This window comes from Lichtheimia ornata, assembly GCF_029851405.1.
Source record: "Lichtheimia ornata isolate CBS 291.66 chromosome Unknown scaffold00013, whole genome shotgun sequence".
Taxonomy (NCBI): domain Eukaryota; kingdom Fungi; phylum Mucoromycota; class Mucoromycetes; order Mucorales; family Lichtheimiaceae; genus Lichtheimia; species Lichtheimia ornata.
Genome location: NW_026695333.1, coordinates 1 through 26206, shown reverse-complemented (window position 1 = coordinate 26206; position 26206 = coordinate 1). Strand labels below are relative to the sequence as shown.

The 26206-nt window shown below is 43.9% G+C and overlaps 11 protein-coding genes across 11 annotated transcripts; 7 read left to right on the top strand and 4 right to left on the bottom strand.

Moving 5' to 3' along the window:
• Positions 1–90: 90 nt before the first annotated feature.
• O0I10_003762 (uncharacterized protein) lies at positions 91–1083 on the bottom strand (the record flags this gene model as incomplete). Its single annotated transcript, XM_058483829.1, has 1 exon — positions 91–1083. One exon carries the CDS (start codon positions 1081–1083, stop codon positions 91–93), a length of 993 nt encoding a protein of 330 aa, XP_058345218.1.
• Positions 1084–4394: 3311 nt separating this feature from the next.
• Positions 4395–6680, top strand: O0I10_003761 (uncharacterized protein; the record flags this gene model as incomplete). The annotated part of the gene is made up of 8 exons (XM_058483828.1): positions 4395–4527; positions 4583–4655; positions 4725–5569; positions 5626–5717; positions 5770–5843; positions 5898–6149; positions 6215–6407; positions 6534–6680. 8 exons carry the CDS (start codon positions 4395–4397, stop codon positions 6678–6680), a joined length of 1809 nt encoding a protein of 602 aa, XP_058345217.1.
• A 212-nt stretch (positions 6681–6892) lies between these two features.
• Positions 6893–7859, top strand: O0I10_003760 (uncharacterized protein; the record flags this gene model as incomplete). Its single annotated transcript, XM_058483827.1, has 5 exons — positions 6893–7053; positions 7130–7257; positions 7314–7391; positions 7458–7558; positions 7623–7859. The coding sequence occupies 5 exons, from the start codon at positions 6893–6895 to the stop codon at positions 7857–7859; spliced, it is 705 nt and encodes a 234-aa protein (XP_058345216.1).
• Positions 7860–8683: 824 nt separating this feature from the next.
• Positions 8684–9337, top strand: O0I10_003759 (uncharacterized protein; the record flags this gene model as incomplete). Its single annotated transcript, XM_058483826.1, has 1 exon — positions 8684–9337. The coding sequence occupies one exon, from the start codon at positions 8684–8686 to the stop codon at positions 9335–9337; it is 654 nt and encodes a 217-aa protein (XP_058345215.1).
• A 62-nt stretch (positions 9338–9399) lies between these two features.
• On the bottom strand, positions 9400–10014 carry O0I10_003758 (uncharacterized protein; the record flags this gene model as incomplete). Its single annotated transcript, XM_058483825.1, has 2 exons — positions 9400–9551; positions 9630–10014. The coding sequence occupies 2 exons, from the start codon at positions 10012–10014 to the stop codon at positions 9400–9402; spliced, it is 537 nt and encodes a 178-aa protein (XP_058345214.1).
• Positions 10015–10527: 513 nt separating this feature from the next.
• O0I10_003757 (uncharacterized protein) lies at positions 10528–11781 on the top strand (the record flags this gene model as incomplete). The annotated part of the gene is made up of 7 exons (XM_058483824.1): positions 10528–10623; positions 10677–10821; positions 10892–11064; positions 11134–11218; positions 11283–11506; positions 11567–11656; positions 11725–11781. The coding sequence occupies 7 exons, from the start codon at positions 10528–10530 to the stop codon at positions 11779–11781; spliced, it is 870 nt and encodes a 289-aa protein (XP_058345213.1).
• A 92-nt stretch (positions 11782–11873) lies between these two features.
• Positions 11874–12523, bottom strand: O0I10_003756 (uncharacterized protein; the record flags this gene model as incomplete). Its single annotated transcript, XM_058483823.1, has 2 exons — positions 11874–12173; positions 12239–12523. 2 exons carry the CDS (start codon positions 12521–12523, stop codon positions 11874–11876), a joined length of 585 nt encoding a protein of 194 aa, XP_058345212.1.
• Positions 12524–13034: 511 nt separating this feature from the next.
• On the top strand, positions 13035–13760 carry O0I10_003755 (uncharacterized protein; the record flags this gene model as incomplete). Its single annotated transcript, XM_058483822.1, has 3 exons — positions 13035–13256; positions 13321–13674; positions 13746–13760. 3 exons carry the CDS (start codon positions 13035–13037, stop codon positions 13758–13760), a joined length of 591 nt encoding a protein of 196 aa, XP_058345211.1.
• Positions 13761–14055: 295 nt separating this feature from the next.
• Positions 14056–18886, top strand: O0I10_003754 (uncharacterized protein; the record flags this gene model as incomplete). The annotated part of the gene is made up of 10 exons (XM_058483821.1): positions 14056–14146; positions 14209–14711; positions 14771–15082; positions 15140–15278; positions 15366–15773; positions 15827–16543; positions 16602–17191; positions 17247–17988; positions 18048–18311; positions 18381–18886. 10 exons carry the CDS (start codon positions 14056–14058, stop codon positions 18884–18886), a joined length of 4272 nt encoding a protein of 1423 aa, XP_058345210.1.
• A 343-nt stretch (positions 18887–19229) lies between these two features.
• Positions 19230–19795, top strand: O0I10_003753 (ubiquitin-60S ribosomal protein L40; the record flags this gene model as incomplete). The annotated part of the gene is made up of 3 exons (XM_058483820.1): positions 19230–19285; positions 19374–19420; positions 19512–19795. 3 exons carry the CDS (start codon positions 19230–19232, stop codon positions 19793–19795), a joined length of 387 nt encoding a protein of 128 aa, XP_058345209.1.
• Positions 19796–20156: 361 nt separating this feature from the next.
• O0I10_003752 (uncharacterized protein) lies at positions 20157–21366 on the bottom strand (the record flags this gene model as incomplete). The annotated part of the gene is made up of 2 exons (XM_058483819.1): positions 20157–20999; positions 21055–21366. The coding sequence occupies 2 exons, from the start codon at positions 21364–21366 to the stop codon at positions 20157–20159; spliced, it is 1155 nt and encodes a 384-aa protein (XP_058345208.1).
• Positions 21367–26206: the final 4840 nt, after the last annotated feature.

The following is a 26206-nucleotide window of genomic DNA, read 5'->3' as shown; positions in this document are numbered from 1 at the left end:
AAAGCGAGAGAGGGTATTTGGATGTGGAATCCGGTAGGGAGGGGGGAAAGATAGATAAATAGTGTTGTTGCTACTGCTGTTGCTGTTGTTTTAAGCCTGGTATTCTTCCACCAAATGCGTATTGTACAAAAGCATTGGAAGTTGCTCTATCATTCTTTGATGCTCTCGGTTCGTGGATGTGTTGGAGCTTGAAGAACTTGATGCGCTCTTGGTGGGGCTTTGTATATCTGCTGTAGATGAATCATTACCGGTGGTGGTGGTGCTACATTGTTGCTTCGCCTTGGCATAGGCATCTAAGCCAAAGTTCATCCAGCCATGCCAATCCTGTGTCCCTGATAGCTGTTTGGCCCATTGACATACGATACCCCATTGAGCAACAAGTTGAGATGTCAAACGCACCTCACCAAATAAGATAGAAAATAAATGTTGTTGTGCAGCCAATGGATTGCCAATACTACCACCATTATTTCCACGCATGGTGTATAGCTTATCCAATGTCTGCAAAAGGCGAGCAGGATGCGAAAACGATGATGATGATGATGATGACGATGATGCATCCGGCAAGTTGGCGGCGGCTATACTCGTATCGAGATCACAGCGTTGGTTGTACTGGATAATGTGTACAAGAGCCACCTCCAAGTCGTTAAATCGCAACAACGTTGTTGGCTTATTATTTGTGGACGATGATTGGTGTGGCGCAGAGGTCGATGAGATGGATACATCAAAAGTCGTATTTCCCATATCGCTGTCGGTGTGATGAGTGGATGACGCTGGCAGCTGAAAGGATGGTTTATTAGCATTACTGCTGGCGGTGGTGGTGGTGGGCGAGTTAGATGTAGACGACAATGCTGGTACATATCGGCTCATCTCTTCAATTACTTGCAATAATGCTTCATAGTCACGGCAATGTCTTGGCTTGGTATCTTCCCTAATTCTACCTAGCTCTCGCGCGATCCATTCTTGAGCTCCTACAGTGTCACCTAAGGTGCAGTCTCTGAGGAGGACACCTGATGTGGATGAAGGAGAGAAGGACATGGGAACCAAGACTGAACCAGTGTCCAGGGTGGATAATGGCCGATGCATTATGAAAGAAAGGTTTATATAAGGATGATGGTGCGGATATATATATATGTCTGGAGAGCAAAAAAAAGGCTTATAATAGATGCGCAAATAGTAGGGTTTGGTATATCGCAGAAAGAAATAAAAACTCTGTCTCTTGTAAAAGCCCACACACACAATAGGATTATTACTATTATGCTTGCATTGCTGAGAACAAGAGGAGGAAAAAAGTTAAATAGAAAGAGGGAAGGCACGGCCAAAGGAGTCTTGTTCCTTTCCTTTTTCTGCTCTAACGGATGCTGTTTCCCAAATAGGTATCAAAGTTCCATGAGTATCCTTTTTGGAATGGCATGTCGACCAAGCCCGCTTGCATACACACACACACACACACACATACACACGCGCGCACACATGGACGATACACATGCATATGGTGCCATGATTAGATACCAAACATGAGTACAAAAGAGATGAAAATGGGTCGTTTGATCAGGTGATGGGGGATTTGAATTATACACAGCATGAACCACCATGACAGCTCCAAACAGCCAAAAGACAAAGCAGCCAGCGTAAAAGTTGACAGTGACGAACGTAGCATGTAACACAGAAACCTCGTTGAGCTTCCTTTGTGGAACAGCGGATCAAATAGACATTTTGCGGAGTGCCATGCACATCCACTTTTTACCTTTGACAAAGAGCCGTTCGTCGTTTGCCTTATTCATCCTTCTTTTTGAATGCATACCATATAGAGTTTATTGTGTGGTGCACTGCCTCATAAAATTTCGAAACGAAAAAAGTTTGATAATGATGCTAACATGCCATGATCTTACAGCAGGGTCAATAAACAATCGCTTCTTCTTCGACTTGCTGGTTTAGATGATCGATCAGCTTTGCCAAGCCCAATGTTGCATTTCCTCTCCCGATATGGATGACGCTTCTTTTCTTTCCATTAAGAGAAATTGCTGCTTGTCAAGATACCAAATGCAATGCATACATCACTACATCACGTCGTTGTCGTAGTTGTAGTAGCAGCTACGATTCGCAGCTTGTCAACAAGGCCATATACGGCATGGGCGTTGATGGTGATGCAAGTGCCTATCCATTGCCATGGTCTCTTTGTATTCCCACCACAAGCGTAGCAGCAAGCATGTGGTGGCACATATTGCATCAGGTAGTATCTTGATGGCACACGTGGGTGAATCATAAGAAAGTATAGCCGCTGGGGGATCATTAATGTTTATCTTCCATGTGTGTACTTTGCATGGAGGCGTGACCAATGGTATATAGCTCCTATGCCAGGGCTTAGCAATAAAGCTATCTACATACTACCATCAGCAGAGCAACGTGGTCTTCTACCGTGTATACATGAATCATCGTGTTCCGATTAATGGGATTTTACCCATCATCATAGGACTTTACTATCCCACCACTTGAACATCCCCGCGCGGATAAAAACATATAGCCGTGGGGTTTTGAGATTTCGCGTGGCGTGGGCTGAGCACGAATGCCACCACCAACATATCCTTGTAAGTGTAGTAGCCAAAGAAAAATACCACATTTAGTAAGAAGGACCGAACAAATCCTAAATAGATGACACCTACGTCCCTTTTATGCAATCAACGAAGATCAGTACTACTTTATCTAAGTTATCAGAGAACAATAAGGTAAATCGTTGGCCTCCTGAGCATTGACATTGATGATGTCCATTGATCACTCTTACGCAAAATCGGTTGTAATGGCCATCGACGCCTATTTTGTTTGAGAATATGCAAGGGCAGCATACTCTCACGGTCGATAGCAAACAATGTTGAGTATATGTTTAGACCAAGTACGATTCTTCCCAGATCTTGGTTGGGGTGACCATTATTCATCTTCATGTTGTTGCCTGTGTTTGACCGTAAGTCCCCGATTTCGTGGAACATGTGGATCGAGATTTGATGAGCAGCACTCTACTCTCCAGCACAACGCCCCCTTTTTTCCTATTATCACAAAAGCCATCATGATCCGTGAAGGGTTAAACTTGGGATGTTCGATGCAAAGTGCATGGTTCATATATACTGAGATAGGCTGCAATCGCCGATAGCTATGGATGATTTCGTGAGGGAAGGGGATCCCTGATTTGCCTTGTGGAAAGGAGATCGGCGTGCATGGGAGATTGATCCATGGGCAAAATGTTCGTCCCATTGGATGGTCACAAGAAGAAAAAAGATACTTGCAATGGATCATCCTTCTCCCCCCCCACCCAGTAAACCCCTTAGCTGCATTTGTCAGTTATCTACCTTATGGGAGAAATGAGCAGCACAATGGCACTTGCCATGCGTCGTGGCGAAACATGCATGCACACTAGTAATGTATCTGCTGCAGTAAGAAACAAAAATGATCCCGCTTTCGATAAGCAATAGCATCGACATGATCGATTTTCGTTTTAAGATATCCCAAAAAACGTGTAAAGCAGAGCACCATTTAGGAGTAATATAGGGAAGGAATCCAAGATCCTGTGTGTTGTTGGTTGCCACCAGCCACCTATTCTAGCGAACACTTAGACCATGAGCTTAAAGAAAGTTGACATATCCCCCACGCTTTGATTCGATCTCTCCCTCTCAGTGGGTGCTTCTCTCAATCACCCTCTCTCTTTTTTTTTCTTCTTTACTAAGGCCCATTATCTTTTCCATATTCTACAAGCCCCCATTCTTCTAACAAAGGAGAACACCACCATCATCATCCATATGGTGCCATTGTCTCTATAATTTACGAGAAGAATTAGTCGTCATTGTTTGGTGTAGCGGTGTGCATGAATTGTGTGACAAGGGTCTCATTGATCATCGCGTATGTTTACCCAACACACAATGGCCTACCATGAATGAATGACATCCCACTTTACCTATCATAGGATACGTACAACATGGCTAGGTATCCGTCATCATCTCCTCCCGAAAAATGGGAGAAGAGATTGATCTGGGATAGGGAGGGTGGGAATTGTGCTTGGCTTTGGAAGAGTAAGTTGGCGGTAAGCTTTGGAAGAAAAGAGTAATCGACCATGCGATCAGTGTTCTCTTTGAAAATGTACCTATGTGTCGTAAAAGCTCTCTTTTTCCCCCTTCCCGCAGCCAAGCATCACACATACGCTTGCACATACACGCACACACTAGCAACCCCTCTTGTTTGTAGTACCCTTAACAACGACATCGCACCCCTTTCTATTGCTCTTTGTATTCTTGATCCAGCCTTGAGCAGCTCACTGACTTATAAAATGACCTCCATTCATCCCTCCCCTTTTTAAACATCCACATCCCGCTTTTACCTCATTTCTTTTTTTTCCTTCATCATCCTATTTTATGTCTTCAGCTGTCAAATCCAAAGATCGATCGTCCTCTGCAGGTCAAAAGTTTTGGCATTTGAAGAAACTCGCTTTGGGAAAGGCCAACAACAATGGTGATCAACCCCATCAGCGACCACCTAGCCCAGCAGGTACATAAAGGATACCCATGAAAAAGAAAACATGAGACACTCACGTTGTTTATAGAGTCGGCTTATTCCATTGATACGATGAGCTTATGTGATGTAGAAAGTCCAAAGCCCAGAAGCAAACGATTAAGGTGAAGGGTGTAATGCATGATTATTAAAGGTCGCCTACGTATTAACCAATGACATGTTATTTTATGCAGCGTGCTATTGTCACACAGACGTCAAAGCGGTAGCAACAACAAAGTATCTCCTTCAAAGGGAGGAATGTCATCAGCAATGAGTGTCCAAAACATCCAGGCGCTTAGTAGCAATACGTCCTTGCACAACACGGTGCGAGCTTCTAATACACCAACACGACCCAGTGTGCGTCAACGTACCATGTCCCATACTGCTGGAGCTACCAATGCCAATGATACAAGAGCAGCATTTCTTCGAACACGCCATAGCAGTGGTGAGCAACAACAACAACATCAACCTCAACTTTCTCGCCATATGAGCATCAAAGATCAACAACAACGAGGAGCTTTTAGTAAGCCTCATGAAGATGATCCTGCATCCAATGGTAGACGTGTACGTGGTTTACGACCAGCAGCCTCACTTGCCAATTTAAAGTCGGCAAGCAACAATAGCCGATATAGTAGTGATGACCAACAATCACCCCCTTTGTCACCAACAAGTCCTCGTTCTCAACAACAATCACCCGTGCTCTTAGCTGCATCACCTGGTGGTGGTGGTGGTGGTGGTAATCGCCCAATGTCCTTAGCCAACACCACTACTACTACTACTTCGCGTGCAAGCAAACCACCCACTCCACGCAACTCACAACCACCCACTCCAAAGTCACCTGTATCCAAGGAAGGTGCTGCTGCTGCTGCTGCTCAAGATGAATCGGATGTTAGCTGGTCAAGCCAAGAAGATACGACCAAGGATGATGATAGTCTTTCATCCCATTCATTCGAAAGTAACAAGGGATCCGAAGAGTATTGGCAACACAAGTTGGAAAAGGAACGGGCTGTCGTTAAAGCATTGCAACGCCAAAAAGAAGGTAACACGAGTCGTATATACATTGCTGAGCACACATTCTCATGTTTGTCTTGGCAGCTTGTAACAAGGACATTACTTTTCTGAGTCAATCGGTGGATGAGTTATCAAGCGAAAAGCAAGAATGGAAACAAAAATATGAGAATGAAAAGGTACCATCAAAACGCAAACAATGAAATGAATGCTCATTCTTGAGGGTTGTAGACAAACAAAGAAAGGATCCAGGATGATCTTTCTTCTACTACTGATAAATTAAATGAGACAAGGGAGCAAGTCAAGTAAGCTTTTTTCGCACAACGTATGAATGCATGATACTTATCTACTTTATCCAGAATGCTTGTTACTGAGAATGATCAATTGCGTACCGAACTGCAGGATCAGAAGCGTAAATACGAGGAGAGCATGCAAAAAGAAAAGAAGGATGTCGACCATGAAAAGTTACAAGCACAGTTGCGTCATTCTCAAGACCAAGTACGCGTGCTCAAGGCTACGATGGAGCAATTCCTTCGCATGGGTATCTTTAGTGAAGAGCCATCCGTGTATCAGGACATTGCGTCGCGTTTTAGTACACAGCTAAAAGCAAGGTATAGTTTTCCTCATGATCGTATTACTGCATCATCACTCATACATGTTATGTACTACTATGTAGCCCTGTCGAATGCATAGTTGAACGACAACAAGTAGCAACAGCACCACCTACGCCACCCACACCAGCGGCACAAACATCATCATCTGAGCCAAAACAAAAAGATGAGGGGTCATCCAAGAACAAGGACAAAGAAATCAAGTCTCCGGCAGACCTTGATGTGGTTTTGCGAGAGCTCACACGGGAAAAAGAACTCGTACGTGGACTTTTCATTGTTATTCTTTTCTTATTCCTTATCACAGTTTTCTCTTAATGTGTTCCTCTTTCATTATTGTCTACTATTATACTTACGAATACGATCTTTTTCTTTTCACTTGTAAAGCTCCAATCTGAATACAGCAAGATCCCTATTAGTGGTGTAAACGCATTGACACGCCGTCGTAAGGAGGAACTCGAGGAACGGTTGGATGCGGTGGATTCTCAAATGAGCAAAACCAAACTCAAGTATCGAGATCTCTTGAAAAAGTAGTAGTATAACAAACGTCTTCTTTTTACTCACAGTAATAAAAAAAAGAGGAAGCTATCCTAATTGCATATGATATCAAACAAAGGGTTGGGGGAAATCTCCTCCTGATATGGCATTTTGGGATGACGCTTGTACAACAACAACGGTTGTCCTGCATAGGTGAGTGTCTCCATGACAAATACGTTTCTCTCGCCAGCACCACAGCCGCACCACCCATGGCTCAACCTTTACGCACCGTTGTCGTTAATCCCACAGCAAAGCATACCGCCACCGTCATTTTCTTGCATGGCCTCGGTGATTCGGGTGTTGGTTGGTTGTTCCTGACAGAAGCCATTGCTCCAATGTTGCCGCATGTAAAGTGGGTCTTGCCTGATGCGTAAGTGTTGTCCACAACTCGTCCCATTGCAATTGCATTGCATTGCACCACAGCCTGATACTTGTTACTGTTGTAGTCCCATGCGACCTTTGGAAGCAAACGATAACTTGCCAACCCCTGCCTGGTTCAATATTCCTTCCTTTCTCAAATCAGCCAATGTTGCAAAGGTGGATGAACAAGGGATGATTGATTCTGTCAATGCAGGTACGTACATACATACATTTAGAAGGCATATCCACCTGACAACGTACTATCCATAGTCAACGAGTTGATCGAGAAGGAAGTCCGTGACACTGGTATCCCATCCGACCGGATCGTATTGGGAGGGTTTTCACAAGGTACATAAAAAGGGATCATAAGGGTATCTGTATCAAGCGTATTGATCCATCAACAACACTATGTAGGTTGCGTTATTGCATTGTTGACAGGATTCTTGTCCAAGCACAAATTGGCAGGTGTTATTGGTTGCAGTGGTTGGTTAGGAGTGTTGTCAATTATGGAAAAGGTTGGTAGTAGTGGATGGCAGGAAGAAGAAGAAGCATAAAAGTACTTATTACTCCACATCCAAGAACGCTTCGGACGTCAACAAAGGCACACCCTTTTTGCTATGCCACGGGGAGGAAGATTTGGTGGTGAAACCAAAATATGGACAAGCTTCTGCAAAGTACTTGAACAAAGTAGGACACAATGCCACATTCAAGTTGTATCCAGGGCTGGGTCATGCTGCTGGACCGAATGAGATAGCCGACATTGCTGCATTTCTCAAGGAACAATTACCACCACAACCTGTCAAAAGCAAGCTTTAATTATGTATCCGTATACTTCATATCTGTAGAGAGAGTAATAGTTTTATTGTATTGGACATGTTTGTTATTAAAGCTATCATCATCATGATTGACAGCACCACACCGCATGTTGTAAGGACAATCAAGAAGATCTAATCTTTGCATGGGCGCCACAAATATTGCATCTTTCAACTTTTATATGATGAAAAGCATCCCAATACCACCAGCCCCACTTTTATGCATCCTAAATGATGCCTTTGGAGGTAAAATATCATAGGTGTGCTGGATGCGTAAAACGCTGTATGTATGTATAGTAATAGCAACCATGTGCACAATGACGATCGGGAATACTGATGACCCCATCTGGGTTAAAGAAGATCTTGTGGCCTATACAAAGGTATGTAGCAGAGCAATGCTTTGTGCCTGGATGGTGGGATGTTGTATAGGTATGTATCGAGATCATGGAGCGAACAAGGAGTCAATTGCTGTTACACAGGCATTATCTAAATTACGGCAGATTAGCACCATGAGCTTGTATAAATTGATTCATTAGATGAAAAACAGACATCCCGAAACCATACCCGGTCGTGAATTGCTGATCGTTTTCAAAATAGGGTATTAGTAGAATTGGGTCCATACAATAACGCAAGGCACATCCATGCAAGTTCGTGGCCCATTTTACAAAGTTGCATGACTTTGGCAGAAAAGAGACCGAATCTTGTCCCGAGGACACATTTTAGCTCCTTCTTCTTTCTTGTATAGTAGTGCTCTTTCTTGTCGTTCATGCCCACGTCAATGGTGTTTTCTTTTCAAAGCTGTGCACCATATTACTTTCCTTTCTCATCATGAGCGACAATCACCCTGCTGAACCAGCTTGGCCATTGGATGGTCCTCCCAGAGATCCATCCTCCACTCCAGCATTAAAAAACAATTTGCAATGGTTGGCACTTGTTGTCCCTGTGGTAGTGGCTGCCATGATCTACCTTTGTTTACGAATCAGGAACATGCGACGACAACATAAACATGCCTCTGATAATGAACAAGTGGATCAAGAAGGATGGCTTGTACCATCTTCTGCCAGACGACATGCATCTTCCTCCTCATGTCTTGCGCCTTCTACCACTACTACCACCACTACCCCATCATCACACCATGCCACACGACGTCTTCCTCTTGTACGATTTTCAGATCCACTCCTCCAACAACCACCACCAGCAGTACATTATCATCATCATCATCACCAACGTCCAACCCAATATAGGACCAGTACTCATCATATAAGACGACATCATCATCGACGACGTACAAGACGTTCACGACCACGAACTCCACCACCAGCATACCCTGGATCATCATCTCCTCCACCACCCTCTTATGACGATGTCGTCGTTATTCCCATGGATGATAGTCGAGAAAATGAACCTCTTGCCCATCTCCAAAATGCATTGCTATCCCATCATCAACATTATGCATCCTCGGTTGCTGCACGTTCATCATGATATATAATATATTGTATTTGTTGTTATATGTCAGGGCTCGTAATTACAAGTTGTCTCTTCTATTATGATATCGATGGTGCACCTTTCTCGGTCAATTCAAATTCGCGGCCCAAATCAATTGTCTTGCCATCACTCTCACGCATCACTGTAAACTCGACCGTGGTCCAATCCTGTCCTCTACGCAATGATGAAAAGCGTACTCGTCCACGTTCACCTGTAATAGATCCTATACGTTAACCTATATCCATCCCCTAATAAAAGAACCCCTTCTAATAATGTATCTATGACTTACCATTGTTGCTACTGATATCAAAGGCAATAGCAACCTTGCCCTTAAAGTGGTTGACAGTACCGGTAATCCAAGGCCAGTTGTCGGCATAGTCGATTTGAGGACCAAGAAGCTCAATCACACGAGGGTCATAACGCACCATGAACAATGTGCCTGTGACAACACTGCTGGAGAGTCTCTGATAATTCAATGCTGTTGACAAGCCAACGATCCAGACTGCTGTACCAACGATCGCTCCACCAATAAGCCATGGTTTACGTGATTTAGGTGCTGCTGGAGGCAGTTCGCGTTCGACAACACGTGTCTTGTGAGCCAATTGTCGTGATTGAATGGCCCATGTCCGTGAAATGAAGGGACGTGCTCGTGAAAAGATACGGCTGGTCAGCATAAAGAATGTTGTTGGTGTAGAAGGAGTGCAAGCGGCCCTTGCTTAAAATGCCTGCCATAGCAACCCGCCATTCCCCGCTATGCATAGCATAGATGATAACAATGAATGATTGTATCCTTGCCACATTGTTGTGCTCTTTCCTTTTACAAATACCATGCATCGTTGCAGTCATCATCATCATCATCATCCACCTTTTCCAATTCCATTGAAATAAAAGTAGTCTTTGTCATTCAATGGCAAGAATGATTTATGCTTAACACGAGCCGAGACGCAGTATTTATTACATTGCATTGTTGTATCCATTGCATGTAGTGTGTAGTAGTAGTAGCTTCATGCATCGATTAAATTCTATTTCCATCACTACGGGTTGCCATGGGAGCCAACATACAACGATGATTGTGCGGCGGAAAATCAACCGCGGTTGGTTTTGTACATGCAGGTGCACTACTTGTCAGCTGGCGTGATTTCTTTTCCTCTTCTCTCGTTCACAACGTTGACAGAGTACTCAGCAATATGCAACGTGCAACACATTCTTTAAAGCTTTTTTCACGAGTTACAACAACTTCAGCAAGGCAATGGCGTTGCCATTTGCATACGGTAGCTGCATCAGTAAGTTTATTTTGTTCTATGCCAATGGCGATCTTTTACTAACGCTGTTGCAGCAACGGGCGACGACCACTTCTCCTAGTATGGCAGTATGGGCAGTAGCAGCCGGTTTTGTGGCTACCACAGGTGGCTATCTTACTTGGAAAAACACCATGCACAACCCTGTGCTAGCAGAAGCCAAGTATGCTGGAACCGTTGAAGGTGAGTGAGCGAGTCTTAGGGTGATGATGAAAGATGAAGAGAACTAATAGCGTATGTATGCATTCCATAGAGCCAAGTACCAAGTTGTCCTTCCCTATCAATTTGCAAACGGACTCGGATTGGAAACGCTTGGTGGGTCTCGGCCCTCGCACTGTCAGCTTTCTTGGAATCAATGTTTATGTGCTCGGCTTATATATGCGTAGTCAAGATATTGGTATGCTCAAGACGCTAAAAGGTTGGGAGGTATGGAAATGACACACGCCGTTGCCATGCATACATGTACATACGTTGACGCATGAAATGATCATCCAGCAATTTGATAAGGAGGAATTTCTATCAAAAGAAACCATGGCCATGACCCTTTTGGAACAGCCCATGGATGTCACGATTCGTATTGGTAAGTGCGTTGCATGTTTACATATAAAGATTGAAAAAGTAATCATGATGATGGTGGATAATAGTGCCTGCTCGAGGAACCAACATGCAGCATTTAAGGGATGGATTTACAAGATCTTTGCTTCAGCGTATGCGTGACCAATCTCATGACATGTCAGAAGAAAAGGAACGTGAAGTGATGAAGGCTATTCAAGAGTTCAAGAGCCAATTCCCACTCTCCAATGTTAAAAAGGGCACTGAATTCGTATTTACCAAGACGCGTGATGGTGGTTTGAAGATGGAATACGAGGTGAATAGATAGTATGGATGGGATCACGTGTCTAATGCTAATATGGATTTGCGTTTTCAGGGCAAGGATTTGGGTACAGTGAACAATGCATGGTTAGCCAAGAACTTTGTCATGGGATACCTGAATCCTACGACACCTGCTAGTGAAGTTGTAAGTACATCTCACACATGCACACATGTATTGTCCCGATTAACCCATCCATCCATCCATCCATATAGGCGAGACAAGACATTGCCAAAGGATTCGATACACTTTTAAACAACAAAGATCAATAGATAAATGGGAGCCACCATGATTCACATCTTTAATTAACAAAAGCTGGTCTTTGTCATCCTCATAATCTCCTTTCGTCATGCATGTATAATAACTATAGCTCAATTTCCTGAATACCATCCTTTGTTATAACCTTGACCATGAATCTCGGTAGATTGACAATGAATCGAGTCTTGAGTTCTTGGATGCATTGACGCAACAATTGCTTGCCTTGTTCAAGATCCATGTCCGCATGATGATAGCGATCCATCAATGAAGTACAAAAGTAGGCACCATAGCCTTGAGCACCGAATGGCAAGCGAACCATAGCACCGAGATAATCCACCCAATACAATTCAGGCTCCTGTGTCTTTGTATTGAAGCCTCCAATCAACATGTTGACTGCATATGGATGCTATACATGGTATGAGACACGATGCATAATGATGATAACGACGCTTTTATATATATATACATTACCCTGCTTCGAAGGGAGTCAGCAAGTTCTCGACGTGTGAACGTAGCAGCAGCTTTGGGTGATAAGTCGGTATCGTTTCGAATTTTGTAGAGCTTAATGTTGCGTTGAATGTACTCTGCAAAGTTGACAGTGTCGCCTGGTTCTCCTGAAAAGACCATGACGGTATGATCGTTGAGGTCGCGTGATTTGTCTTCGGTGCCCTTCATGACGACGATGCTGCGAGCTGATGTGGTGTCAGCGGCGATGATGGTGTAGTCTTTTCCGGTTATTCCAAAGAGGCACTCCATGATAGCAAGTAAAAGGTATATGTAAAAGACGCGCACACAGCTGCTTGCGCGGCATCACACATTGTACTCAGTGGGCCGACACATACGCATCTGGCACTGATGAACCTCCGCCATGGCAAGGATGACGTAAACCCACTCATTTGTGGGTGGCGGGTTGAGATGACACAGTGGGTAGAGGAGGGGGGGATGTAACCAAGCGCGCACTAGCAGCCAGCCAGCCCAGCCCAGATTAGTGGTCGCAAGAGGTACATTCACTGACTCCCTCTTTCTCTTTATTGAAGGTACAGTACCCCCCTACAACCATCCCCCCCACATCATCTACAGCACACAGCACACACATACACACACACACAAGATGAACCGATGGATGGATGGATGAATGAATCAATGGATGGATGGATGAATGACACGATCGGATAAATGTGCTGCTGCTGCTGCTCCTTTTTATTCTCTCTCTCCAACAACAATATCGACTCCAACCACTAATGCGTAACGCATGACTACCAACAGAATGTCTGCCAAAGTCGAGGAAATGCCCGAGCAAAAGCCTGTCAAGGTCGAGGACGTTGCTGAGCAACAACCTGCTGCTGAAGCTGCTGGTGAGCCTGAAGCTGCCCCTGCTGTTGAAACCCCCCAATCGCGTGGTGAAAAGAAGGCTCGTAAGGCTATCCTTGGTCTTGGCTTGAAGCCTGTTCCTGGTATCACTCGCGTCACTTTCACTCGTGCCCGTGGTGTATGTATCAATATCATCATAACGCGTGTACACGTGATTAATCATACTTTGTATGTTTGTATAGATCGTTTTCGCTATCGGCAGACCCGAAGTTTTCAAGAGCAACAACTCGGATACCTACATCGTCTTTGGTGAGGTCCAAATTGAAGACATGCGTGCTCGTGCACAACAAGCTGCTGCTCAACAACTCGCTGCTGAAGCTGCTGCCAAGGCTGAGGAGACCGAAGCTAACGCTCCCTCCACCGCTGCTGCCGCCGAATCTTCTGCCGCCGCTGAAGAGGATGATGATGAGGAGGTTGACGCTACTGGTATTGAGGAAAAGGATATTGACTTGGTTGTCAGCCAAGCCAACGTTTCTCGCAACAAGGCTGTCAAGGCTTTGAAGAACAACAACAATGATATCGTCAACGCCATCATGGTAAGTTGTCTCTGAAATCAATGCATGCATGTATATACTCACTCACACACGTCATTATTATCCCTCTATAGGAATTGACTATGTAAAAAAGTACAATGTTGCCATAAACAAGGATTTTTTTGTCGTCAATCGAAAATACAACTTAAACAACAGCAGCAATGTGATGATTCAATGGTGGTTGGGGGAACATGGATCATGATGATGATGATGATGATGGGATTTGGTGTGCAAAGACGCGGTGTCAATGCATGGCAGTCTTTTTTTTCCTTCACGTGTGTGACAGGGATCACGCAATATCGTATGCAGCATTGCAATCAATCTTATTTTACCACCTTCTTTCCTTCCTGCATACACATCTTTTTTGATCAAGACATTGTGCTCATGCGATATTCGCCGTTGCATTGGTCCTTCTTGTTGTTGTCATGGATGGCACAGACCACCACCATCTATGCTATGCCTCAATTCAATGAAGGTTTGTTTTTTTATCAAGATGAATCATCTCTTGCGTCTTATCATTGATTGGGACATACATAGTCAATGGATACCAGGTCAATGGCACACGATGTCCCTTGCAGACGTACCACGCCTTTCCTTGTCCACAGCTATGCGTGCGTGACATAGAGGATTGCCCTTTACATGTTCGGCCAACATGCCCACCCAATCACACTTTTTGCGTGGACGGCACTTGCCGCACACAATGTCCCTCTGATATCATATCCAAATGTGAATGCCGTGGTGCACCAAGGTTACAACAAGGTGCAGCAGCCTATCCTTGCAAATCCGGTGATACAGTTGACATTCCAAACTTCAACTCCTCCCAGCTGGTATCCCACCAGGCATGTGCCGATCATTTGGGTATTAGTTCGGTTTCAAATTGGGTCTCTGAACCTATCCACATGATGTGGGGCCAATGTCCAAAACCTGCATACGGTCACGTGACCTTCACAGAGCCTATCTACATTGGCATCTATGCCTTTTATGGTCTTTGCATCGGCACAATCTTAGGATGGTTGGCTTATAAACGACTTCAAGAAAAGGTACGAGCCATTGAGATTGAGAGATGACGCGTGTGTTGACATGTGCTTGTTTTCTTAAGCATGTCATTGAAGACTCCTACAAAGATGCCAGCTTGCAGCATATGAACCAGCTTTATGCACCAAAAGAAAAAGATCCAAGCAACATGCAGCAGCAGCAGCAGTACAATGGAACCAATGCTGCCAATGACGTACAATCGATGGATGATGACACCATGCTGATTACAGCTTATCGACGTGATATCATTGGCATGACATGCTTTGTCCTTTATGCACTCGAGACAGCTGGCATGGTGGTGCTGTTGCTTGTAATGACATACGATTACTATAATGACTTTTTGCTCTTTCGAGGTGACAAATTAATCCAGACAAGTGTAAGAATGGCTTTACACCATCAATGAATGTCGTATACTAATTGGGTAGTGTTATAGACGTTCATCGGCGTATGGTACATCTTCGTTATTTGGTTCTTTTGCTTGGTCCTCTTTCGAGATCGTTTGATCAACTTTTTCCGCATTCGATGTTCATATGACAAAGGGCAATACGTACAAGTGGAAAAAGATGAACCAGGTACACATACATACATACACACTGATGCTTTGTGCTATGCGAAGAGTAATCATCATCTCATCATCATCTGCTGCCATTCTTATGTAGCCATGATCTTTATTGAACATGAAAACTCAATCATGCGAGGGGTGCGATGGCTAGAGAAAACAACAAAGCATCAACTTGGCCTCGACGTTGTAGTGAAAACAGCTCGCCTACAACAAACAAAAGCCGGCGCTCGATACTTTGTGTATCAATGCACACGCTATCTCTACAACTCTGAGACACGACAATTTTTGCCTTACGTATTCCAACTCGGTCAACAATGTGATGAGCTTGCCAAACAAAATCAGGGGTTGACGAGTGAAGAGGCATACAGGCGTCAAGAAATGATTGGGACCAATTTCATTGAGGTCTATGTGCCCAATTTTATGATGGCATTGCTACGTGAAGCTACATCGTTCTTTTACATTTACCAATTTACAATACTATGGCTGTTTTATTATTACGACTATTGTAAGTAATGGATGTTGTATCTATGTATGGCTTCTAACATGTGTATACTATAGGGCAGGTGGCTATTGCTGATACAGGTGTCATTCTTCTCTCGGCATTATTCAAGGTGATTGTACGACTTCGAGCAGAAAAGCGGATCAAGAGCATGGCCGAGTTTACAGACAACATCAAACTTTTACGAGATGGCGAGTGGAAATCATTATCAACAACGGAGATGGTACCTGGCGATGTGTTTGAAGTTGAGAGTGGAAAAGTGGCACCTTGTGATGCAGTGATATTGAGCGGCAATATCGTGGCGGATGAAAGCTCATTAACGGGTGAACCCTTACCGATTCGTAAATTCCCACTACGCACCGATGATCACTCACCATACAATCGAATGGGGACCGGCAAAACGAGCACCATCTTTGCAGGCACCACCATTTCGCAAGCACAACGAGATGCCACTGATCCCAATCAACGAGTAGCCGCTTTGGTGACACAAACAGGAACAGCTACTGATAAAGGCCAACTTGTCAAACGCATTCTTTTCCCAACACGTGTCTCTTTTATTTTCGATGAGCAGCTAAAGATAGTCATCTTGATCTTGTGTACGTGTGCCCTGATCGTTTTGTGTTTGGCCATTTGGATGTATACACGAGGCACTACGGCTTGGTTCTATGCCACTTTTGCCGTTGCTCAATTGGTTTCACCCCTACTCCCTGCTGCATTGGTGGTAGGCCAATCGGTTGCTTCAGGCCATTTAAGGAAGAAGAAGATCTATTGCGTTGGTATGTGTGTGTGTGTTGGTTTTTCATTGTTTACACTATAATGACAAAACACTTTTAGATCTACCTCGAATCTTGATGGCTGGCAAAGTGCAGATCTTTTGCTTTGATAAAACGGGCACCTTAACAAAGGAGGGGCTTGAATTTTATGGTGTCCAACCCATTGAGCATAACAATGAACCCACCCAAGACAAAGACGGCATCAAAGCAACTCCCGCATTTGGACAACATTTTCTGGATATGCAACAAGCGGTGCCTGATTTGATGAAAATGGGTATTGCTACTTGCCATGCTGTCACCACCTTGAATGACCAATTTATCGGCAATCCTGTTGATATTGAAATGTTTCGTTCATCGGGATGGACTTTGAAACAACGAACAGCTGAAGATATAGATAAAGGGTACATTGACACCATCATCCCTGCTGCACAATCCCCAGGTGACCTTGTGACCCCCTTCCATATTGTAAAGAGGTTCGAATTTGCACACGATCGTATGTCCATGTCCGTCGCTGTGTTGGATACACGCACCAACAAAATCCATGTCTTCGTCAAAGGTGCTTATGAAAAGATTAAGGACATCTCCAATGCAACATCCGTGCCTGGCAATTATGATTCTGCCACTGCTAACCTTGCTCATCAAGGATGCTACGTAAGTAACAACCTTCACTATGGCTTTTATTATATGCTAAACCAGCAACCACCAGGTACTTGCTATGGCTCATCGTGAATTGGATCTTGAAGCTATAGGCGGCTTGAGCTGTTTTCGAGAATGGAGTCGAGATCAAATGGAACAAGATATCAACCTTATTGGCCTTGTCATATTCAAGAACCAGCTTAAAGCGGATACAGCCGAGAATATTGCTGCATTGAAACGAGGTGCAACACGTACAGTGATGATTACGGGTGACACAGCATTGACGGGCGTATACATTGCAAGGCAATGTGGGATGGTTCCACAGGGTGCCAAAGTGCTGTTAGGTGATTATGATCGCTTTCAAGACACGGTCGTATGGAAAAACGTGGATGAATCACCCGAAGATGAAAAGCCAATCATGATCGACAATGTCCATGAATACATGTCTGATAATCCAGCCACCAACATTGAGCTCGCCATGACCGGCAAAGCGTTTCAATGGATGATGGAGCATGATTGGATTCGGCATTACTTGTTGGATGTGCGCGTCTTTGCACGAATGACGCCAAGCCAAAAAGTGCAATGTGTTCAGCTGCATATGGAACGTGGTATCACCGCCATGTCGGGTGATGGTGGTAATGATTGTGGTGCGCTACGTGCTGCTCATGTTGGTATTGCCATGTCCGATGCCGAAGCATCCATTGTTTCCCCTTTTAGTACAAGTCATCGTAGTGTTGCTTCTTGTGTTGAGTTGCTGCGTCAAGGCCGTGCTGCATTAGTTACCTCAATCACCGGATACAAATATTTGGTTTGTGAGTATACAACGATGTCATTTTATTTCAGCAACAAAGATGCTCATGAGTCTATATAGTGTATGGGCAAATCATGATGATGCTCAAGATCTTTTCATTTTACTTTGCTATGGGTATGCCACAATACGTATGGATTGCTGTCGACTTTTTCATTACCGTGCTCTTAACATGGGCCGTGTCACAAGCCAAGGCTGCAAAGGATCTTGCACCACAACGACCCACTGCACGTCTTTTGGGACCACAAACATTAGCTTCATGTGTTGGACTTGTAGTCATCAATTGGCTATTCCTATCAGGTGCCTTTGTAATGCTATTCAAGCAACGTAAGTATATGCTTGCCCAATCTTTGTACCATGATCCTATGTATGTGCTAATTCACCACCCAATCACAGCCTGGTATCGATGTAATGAATTTGACAGCTCTACCGTGGATACGTCCAAATGGGCATTGCTTTCCAAATACTATGAGCCTGAAATTGCATCACTCGTATGTTTGACCCAATTCGTCAACAGCGCTGCCGTGTTTAATTTTGGCGACAAGTATCGACAAAGCTGGTGGCGGAATTATGCCTTGGTGGTGCTATGGAGTGCATATCTTGCTATCATCTTTTATTGGATTCTAGCGGATCCCAACCCTTTCAGCTGTGCATTTCAATTCAATTGTGGAACAAAAAGCGTCCTTAAGCAAATCGGATACGACTATCCATCATCGCTTCCACCTTACGATACACCACTTGGTCACAATGTCATGCCACGTGATTTTCGATGGAAGCTCTGGGGCCTTTGCGTTGGTAATGTTATTGCTGCACTCTTATACGAAAAGCTGGTGGTATTAGGACCTGTGCGCGATTTTTTGGCTCGTAAATTTCCTTTGGAACGTCAAAAGCTCAAATACTAGAACAATGTGTACTCCCAAGAATATTAAATTATGAACTTCCTCTAAGAATCAATGGTATTACATTTATCATTTATGGAGATTTACTGATAGGGGAGGGGAAAGGGTAGATAAGGGAAAGTATGAGTTATAAGAAGGTGGGCCCAAAGGAGTATTCGTCGGATGGGTGGGTGGTTGGTGTGGAGAATTGAACCTCAGCCAATGGTCAAGGAGGTGGGCTTGCAACGCGCCGAGGCAACCTCCTTCGTCTTTGCAACAAAGGTGGGCATCCAATCCATCCATCGAATACACCAATGCATCCATCCATGTTATATTCATCAACATCCATCTTTGAATAGTATCCGCAATGCAAATCTTTGTCAAGACTCTTACTGGCAAGACCATCACCCTTGAGGTCGAAAGGTAACCATCACCCCACGATAACACCCCCATGCACCCAGATGAGAGCAATGCAACTCACTCAATGTCCCCACCTCTTTTATTATTATAGCTCTGACAGCATTGAGAATGTCAAGCAAAAGATTCAAGACAAGGAAGGTATGTATATGGGGAATCGATGAAAGGGGTACTCAATGGGGTCGTGTGTTGTTGCTATGTACAACATGCTGACACTACGTTATTCATTCAGGTATCCCCCCGGATCAGCAACGTTTGATTTTCGCTGGCAAGCAACTTGAGGATGGCCGTACTCTCTCTGACTACAACATCCAAAAGGAGTCCACTCTTCACTTGGTCCTCCGTCTTCGTGGTGGTATCATCGAACCCTCCCTTAAGGCTCTTGCTTCCAAGTACAACTGCGAGAAGAACATCTGCCGCAAGTGCTATGCTCGTCTTCCTCCTCGTGCTACCAACTGCCGTAAGAGAAAGTGTGGCCACTCCAACCAACTCCGTCCCAAGAAGAAGCTCAAATAAGCGACTCGCTTGGATATTATTGTCAGAAATGGCTATGCTTTTGCATCCGTGTCATTTAACCAACATACTACCACCCTGGCAATAAATGTATGGATCCCACTATGTTTACATACACACACGTGATGAAATGGGCTTTTTGGGAGATGATGAGGTTCTTATTATTATCGAAAGAGAGAAGTGATGGAAAGAAGAGGATTATGCATTGTTATGGTCATGCGTGGTATGTGGAACGATCTTCTATGGCTTTGGGGATTATAGTTACACCAACGGCTTATCAAGCGCACAAGATCCATGAGACTAAAGTAGACGACGTAGGGCATGGCATATACATGGTTTTGCTTTATACATAAAAAAAGTAACATTAATTACAAGTATCGATACAATATTGTCGGATGGATGATGTGGGTGCGAATGCTTTGTCTTGATGCATAGATGGAGGGGATGGGAAAAGCGGTATATCTCTGCTCCGGAAGATTGTTGGATCAGGTGTTAGCGATGATGGCTGTGGATGAGCATGTTCAAAAAAAAGATCAGCGGCATCGCTTTCTTCATTCATATCTTCGTTTTCTTCAGAGGAACTTGCAGCTGATGATGACGATGATGATGACGGGCTACTACCGCCATATTGGTTTTCACCACACCTTTCTGCTTTACGTCGTTCGTACCATTGATGTTTACGTTCTTGAGCTTTCAACTTTGCAATTTCCTTGGCCAAGGTCTCACGCTCCGTTTGTAGTGCAACATGTTCTTCATGATCCAGTGGTGGTTGTCGCTTGGCAAGGATGTCATCCAACTGGCTCTGGAGCGTATGGATCTTTTGTTGACGTGCCTCAGAGACGCGTTGTGCATGCATTTTTCTCTTCAAACGGGTCCAATGTTGGGATGATGCGGTAGAAGAACGTGTAGAACGAGCACATGAAGATATGGTCACTTCCTTGGTGAGCTTGGATCGACTTTTGCCACGCTTGTATTGATAGCCATCCATCAATAGCTTACGCTTGGCACGCTCAAAGAGATCACCTTTGTTGACTACCAGAGATGGGTCTTGTAAAGCAAGGTGAACGGCCGCTTCATTGATTGCTTTTTCATATCCAGTAAGGGGTCGACTGCTACGTTTGCCATAGATGGTAGCATGAGACACAATGACTTCTCGAGAAGGTCGCCGAGTGCACGTATCACCTAGCCAAGATGGATTCGATGTCGGCTATATGGTATGTATGTGTAAGTCATTGCTATTACATACAAAAGGCAATACTCACAGAGCTCAGAATTTGTTCAAGACTTGGTAGCATAGGTGCTGGTTCAGCGGGTTCAAGGGACTTTTTGTTGCCATCACCGGTGGATCGTGTTGTTTTCACTCGTAGCTCTCGTAGTGACTTTTTAAACTTGGATGAATGAAAAGGAAGCATGTTTACAGCATTTAGGAATTCGCTGAGCTCGTCATCATTAAATTGAATCAGCTGCTGCAGGTCATCTTCATTGTCTGTTGCAATGCCAGCACGCACAAAGCCATCTTGATATTGGGTAAGGTTGAGGTCTTCGAGGAAAACAGCTAATGTTGTTGATGACATAGTATAATGGGATGCGGTCAAATAGAAAAGATAAGGAGCATGAGCTGTGGAAAAGTCGTAGGTTTTCAACAAATGGCGTCTATTTATGCATGGATGACTATCGCTATCCCGTCATGCAATATGTCTCATCTCCAACCATAGGCGTTGAAAAATTTCTGATCCAGGAAATTTTGGGGGGATCCTCCCCCGAAATTTTTGCCTGTTGCTGCATCTGCTGATTGGATCATCTAGGCAAATCATCAAATAACCCACGCCCCATGCATCTACGACAGTCTCCATACGAACATTATCACCATCTCTGCAACATCGCTTGTATACACACACGTATAACAAACAATGGTTGTAATCCTTATCTCGCGTTGCCATCATGGTCATACACGCTTCATTGAAAAAACAGTACAAGATGATGTTGCATGGCAACGGGAAATTTTACCATAAACGCAGCATGAATAATGAATCGCACACCATCTCATTTTCATTGTCAGCGTAATTAATGGATTGAGGACGATGATCTTTACGTAAACGCACGTTCCCTGCAAGAGACGAGATGACATTCAAATCGACTTTGGTGCATCGTTTCACCCATTTCAAATACCAGGAAGCTGTAGAGGACTCAAATCCTTTATACATTGTGATGGTATGTACAAATTAGATTGATGCAACAACCATATTCAGCAGTAGCAAGCGTATCCAAGTGCTTTTCCTGGTTCAAAAGCCTAATCCGAGAAAGAAAGAAACATTGAAGGGGGTATCCGCCGTGTAACTAAAGACCTTTGATTATCCTCATCTGCCAATATCTATCTGGGTTGAAAGGACATGCAAACGCGAGAACCCTATTTACGACATTGGTTGTGCAACGAGACTGGCAAATGTCTTGTTGACATGTATCGGATCCGCATAGCGATCCTATATTTCTTGACAACCACCAGTGTATTGGTACTCTTTGGTCACGTTCCTCCTAATGCCACGTGGATCTAGTGTTTGAGATCACTCACTCATACACGTGCATGATACCACCACTCCTGCTAGGTTTATCATTTACGATAATAATAATCACCATGGCATTGATAATTTCAAAGAGGAGGAAGACTAGCAGCCCTACTTGCTCGCTTCACTTGTAAACCTTTGACCTTGTGTTAAATGGTTCCTCGCTACCTTTGGAGTAGTGATCTTACAATAAGGTTACATGTTTACGCAACCACATGACAACCTCGTAGTATTCATCTTTGCAAGAATCTACAATCCTTTGACGTTTATATCTACAACAAGATGCTGCCTCTAAAAGCTGCATGTCCCCATCCGTTCATAGCAGGACGCTCCCATTTAATGTTTTCATGATGAAGTGTGGGGTCTTTATTCGAACGAAACTGATAGGCATATCAAAGCCCACCATCTGACCAAGTTTCACGTTCGAGAAGGGCAATCTTGGGGGCATGCGCTATATACCTATTGATGTTCCCGCCGTCCACCGTCTCTCCTACATTGGGACCATCCCACATTTAACATCCTCGTAATGAAGCCTGCGACTTTTAAATGAATGGCATTGATCAGCATGTCCCATCGAACCTCCTGACCCAGTTTCACGTTTAAGGTGGGCAATCCCAAGATAATACATGCTATTTCGATAAATCATGAATCTGCGCTTTGACGCGATTCCGGCTTACATAGTATATCCCACATTGCACTCTACCATTCAATATTTTCTAATGAACATGATGTCTTTTTTAATACAACGTTGATCAGCATGTCCAAAAGCATCTTGTGTGAAAGTTTCAGGTTCGAGAGGGGCAATTTCATAATCAAGGTTTGATGTACAGTGTTCATGCATTATACAAGAGGTGTCCTACAGCTCAGCCTACTTTAATTTCCACCTCTTCCACTCCCACAACCTCTTGTCTCTTCCTCCCATTCTCACCTGTTGCCCCATTCAAGTTTACAGCTACCATCTGCGAACGATTGTCCTGCTTCAACCCATCATGTCAACCCTACGATTGTCTTGATCCGATTGCCTTTGACCGAATGGCAAGTCCATAGCGTGTACACAGCCTTCTAGTCAATCTACCACAACACACGAGTCTCTTGACACAACACACGCTTTTGCACTCTCCTCTGCCACAGTCAAACATAACAGCATTCATTCCAGCAGTTGCTATTAGCGATGCCTTTGCTCCATTGTCTCAAACAGCGTTCACAACCTTGTCACTCTACTACAACATGCTCTGCTCTGCCACAACCAAGCGTAACAGCAACTACTATGAGCGAGGTCACTTTACTTGCAGCAACTTGCCTCGTAGCCTTTATTACGTGAACAGCAGATAACCACTGTATACAAACAGCTTTATTTACGTGTAACAACTTGCTTTGGTGCATACGGATTCCAATGGATGATGCCATATCAGCTATCAAGCACGCTGAAATACAAGCAATCCTCACCTCGTTGAGCTGCGATAGAAAACGACCAAAAAAGAGATGGACCAACACCCGGATCGAAAAGCAAGCATACCAGCAGCGATCACATGTCCTTTTTCAACCAACATATCGGATTTGATGGATGGATGTAATCAAGTGCAGTGCTAAGATATCTTGGAATGATGCTTTGGTTAATTGTCGCGCTGTCAGCAGGAATGGTCACGTGGATACGGTGAGGATGATGATGAATTGGATCGGATTGTCGAGAAGACTTGTATCTTTGATGAAAGAAAGTGTTTTACAACCATGGATGATATTGGAATACTCAAGTCAATGCATGCAGCAGCTATTTTACAATCATGGATGAAGGATGTTTATGACGGCAGCAACCAAGAACACAATGACACAATTATCCCTATTGCCTCTATGATGTGATTCACCCGTATCTCATTCAACTTACGCTACTGTTCCTTTATCATATTTACTTGATAAACATCCACATTACCATGTCTTAGTCTTCGACTTATGCATTGAATGAAAATTGGATTCGACAAGATGTTTAGGAGTGTGTCGTGCTATAAGCTTACATGTGCAAGATGTGGATCACTTGGTTGGTTTCGGATTGGAAGGAGGGGGAATAGAAATTGGAAGGTTGGGAAGCGAGATTGGATCATTTACATCATCGTATCGAAATGCTGTGTTCTTTTGTCACATTACTGTATTGCGTTCATTAAACGTTCATAGTTCACATACCGATAGACAAAATGCAGTGGGGATCATCAAACACTTGTACTGCAAGATAGTAAATTCGATAGTAATGATGCCTAACATAGTGCTTGCTACAGAAGCTTGGTTCATTGTAAGCTTAATTCATTATGTTCAAGAAAGAGTGAGCTGTGATACAATGACTACGAGCACATGGACATACAATAGTTTTCTATGATACTTTTCAGCTGACATTATATCTTGCAACCTTGTATAAAAACGGTCCAATCCATATAGGCATCATACGCGGACCTTATTATCAGCAGCAGGCAGGGGAAGGATCGATCATGCACTCTCAACCAATAGGATCGACCCCTTCGAGTCGCATCCTCCTGGACTTTGTGACACAAGCACACACCTGTGCATCTTTTGCTCCAGGGTCTAGCTACTTGACAATGAACAAAGACCACCCTTCATATAGCATCACGCTTACAGCATATGTAAAACATAAAGACAGTCATATCTCAAGATTTTACAATCAAACGTGGGGTCTTTAATAGAACGATCTTCCTCGGCGGGGTGAAAGCGATCTTGTGTCAAACTATGAAGTCCATCGTGGCCATTCCCAGATTTCGCAATGTCGCCACCAGCCAAACCGGATCTGGGGGTCGACCTCTTTCGACGACGACCAAAAAATATTTTTTGGGCTGTTCGCGACATTGAACGCGAAACTTTCACACGAGGTGCTGTTGGCCAAGCCGAGCCCATTGCTCCAATAAAAACCCCACGTTTCATTGTAAAGTTTGGAGATACAGGCACCTTTATGTTTGTAAGCGTGATGCTATATGAGAAGTGGTCTTTGTTCATTGTGAAGTGGCTAGACCCTGACAGAGCAAAAGACGCAGAGGGTCGTGTTGTGTAACACGGCTACGTTTGCATGAATGAAAGGGTCAATGTATAATTACTTTATGGATCATCTAGGAACAGGCATGTATTGCTAGCTACACGGCCACTTTTATCCAATCATCATTGTTGCGAGATCCACTGCATGGGAACGATGCCCCTGCTCTAGACATTCATTTCCATGATTAAAGTAGATTGATCCGAGCTGATTTGACTGAGCTGCGGTCAAAGAGAGATTACATCACTCTGGACATAAAGCACGCTCGATGTAGCTCAACCGATATAATCTTGTGTGAGCGTAACTCAACCAAATCAGCTCGGATCAACCTACTTTAATCATGGAAATGAATGTCTAGAGCAGGAGCATCGTCCACCTACAATAGAATGCACAAAAGTTGGGAATGCACAAAAGTGGCTATTAGCTGCCAATGTATGACATAAAAGTGAGGATTGCGTACCTATCATGCATTGTCCCTGAAGTCCTGACTTTTTAGCTGAGTTACACAAAGAGGTCCTTCTGCATCTTTTGCTCTGCCAGGCTCCACCTACTTGACAATGAACAAAGACCACTTCTCATATAGCATCACGTTTACAAACGTAAAGGTGCCTGTATCTCCGAACTTTACAATGAAATGTGGGGTTTTTATTAGAGCAATGTGCTCGGCTTGGCCAACTGCACCTTGTGTGCAAGTTTTACGTTCATCGTTGCCAATCCCAGATTTCGCAATGTCGCTACCAGACAAACTGGATCTGGGGGGTCAACCTCTTTCGACGAAGACCAAAAAAATATTTTTTGGGCTGTTTGCGACATTGAACGTGAAAC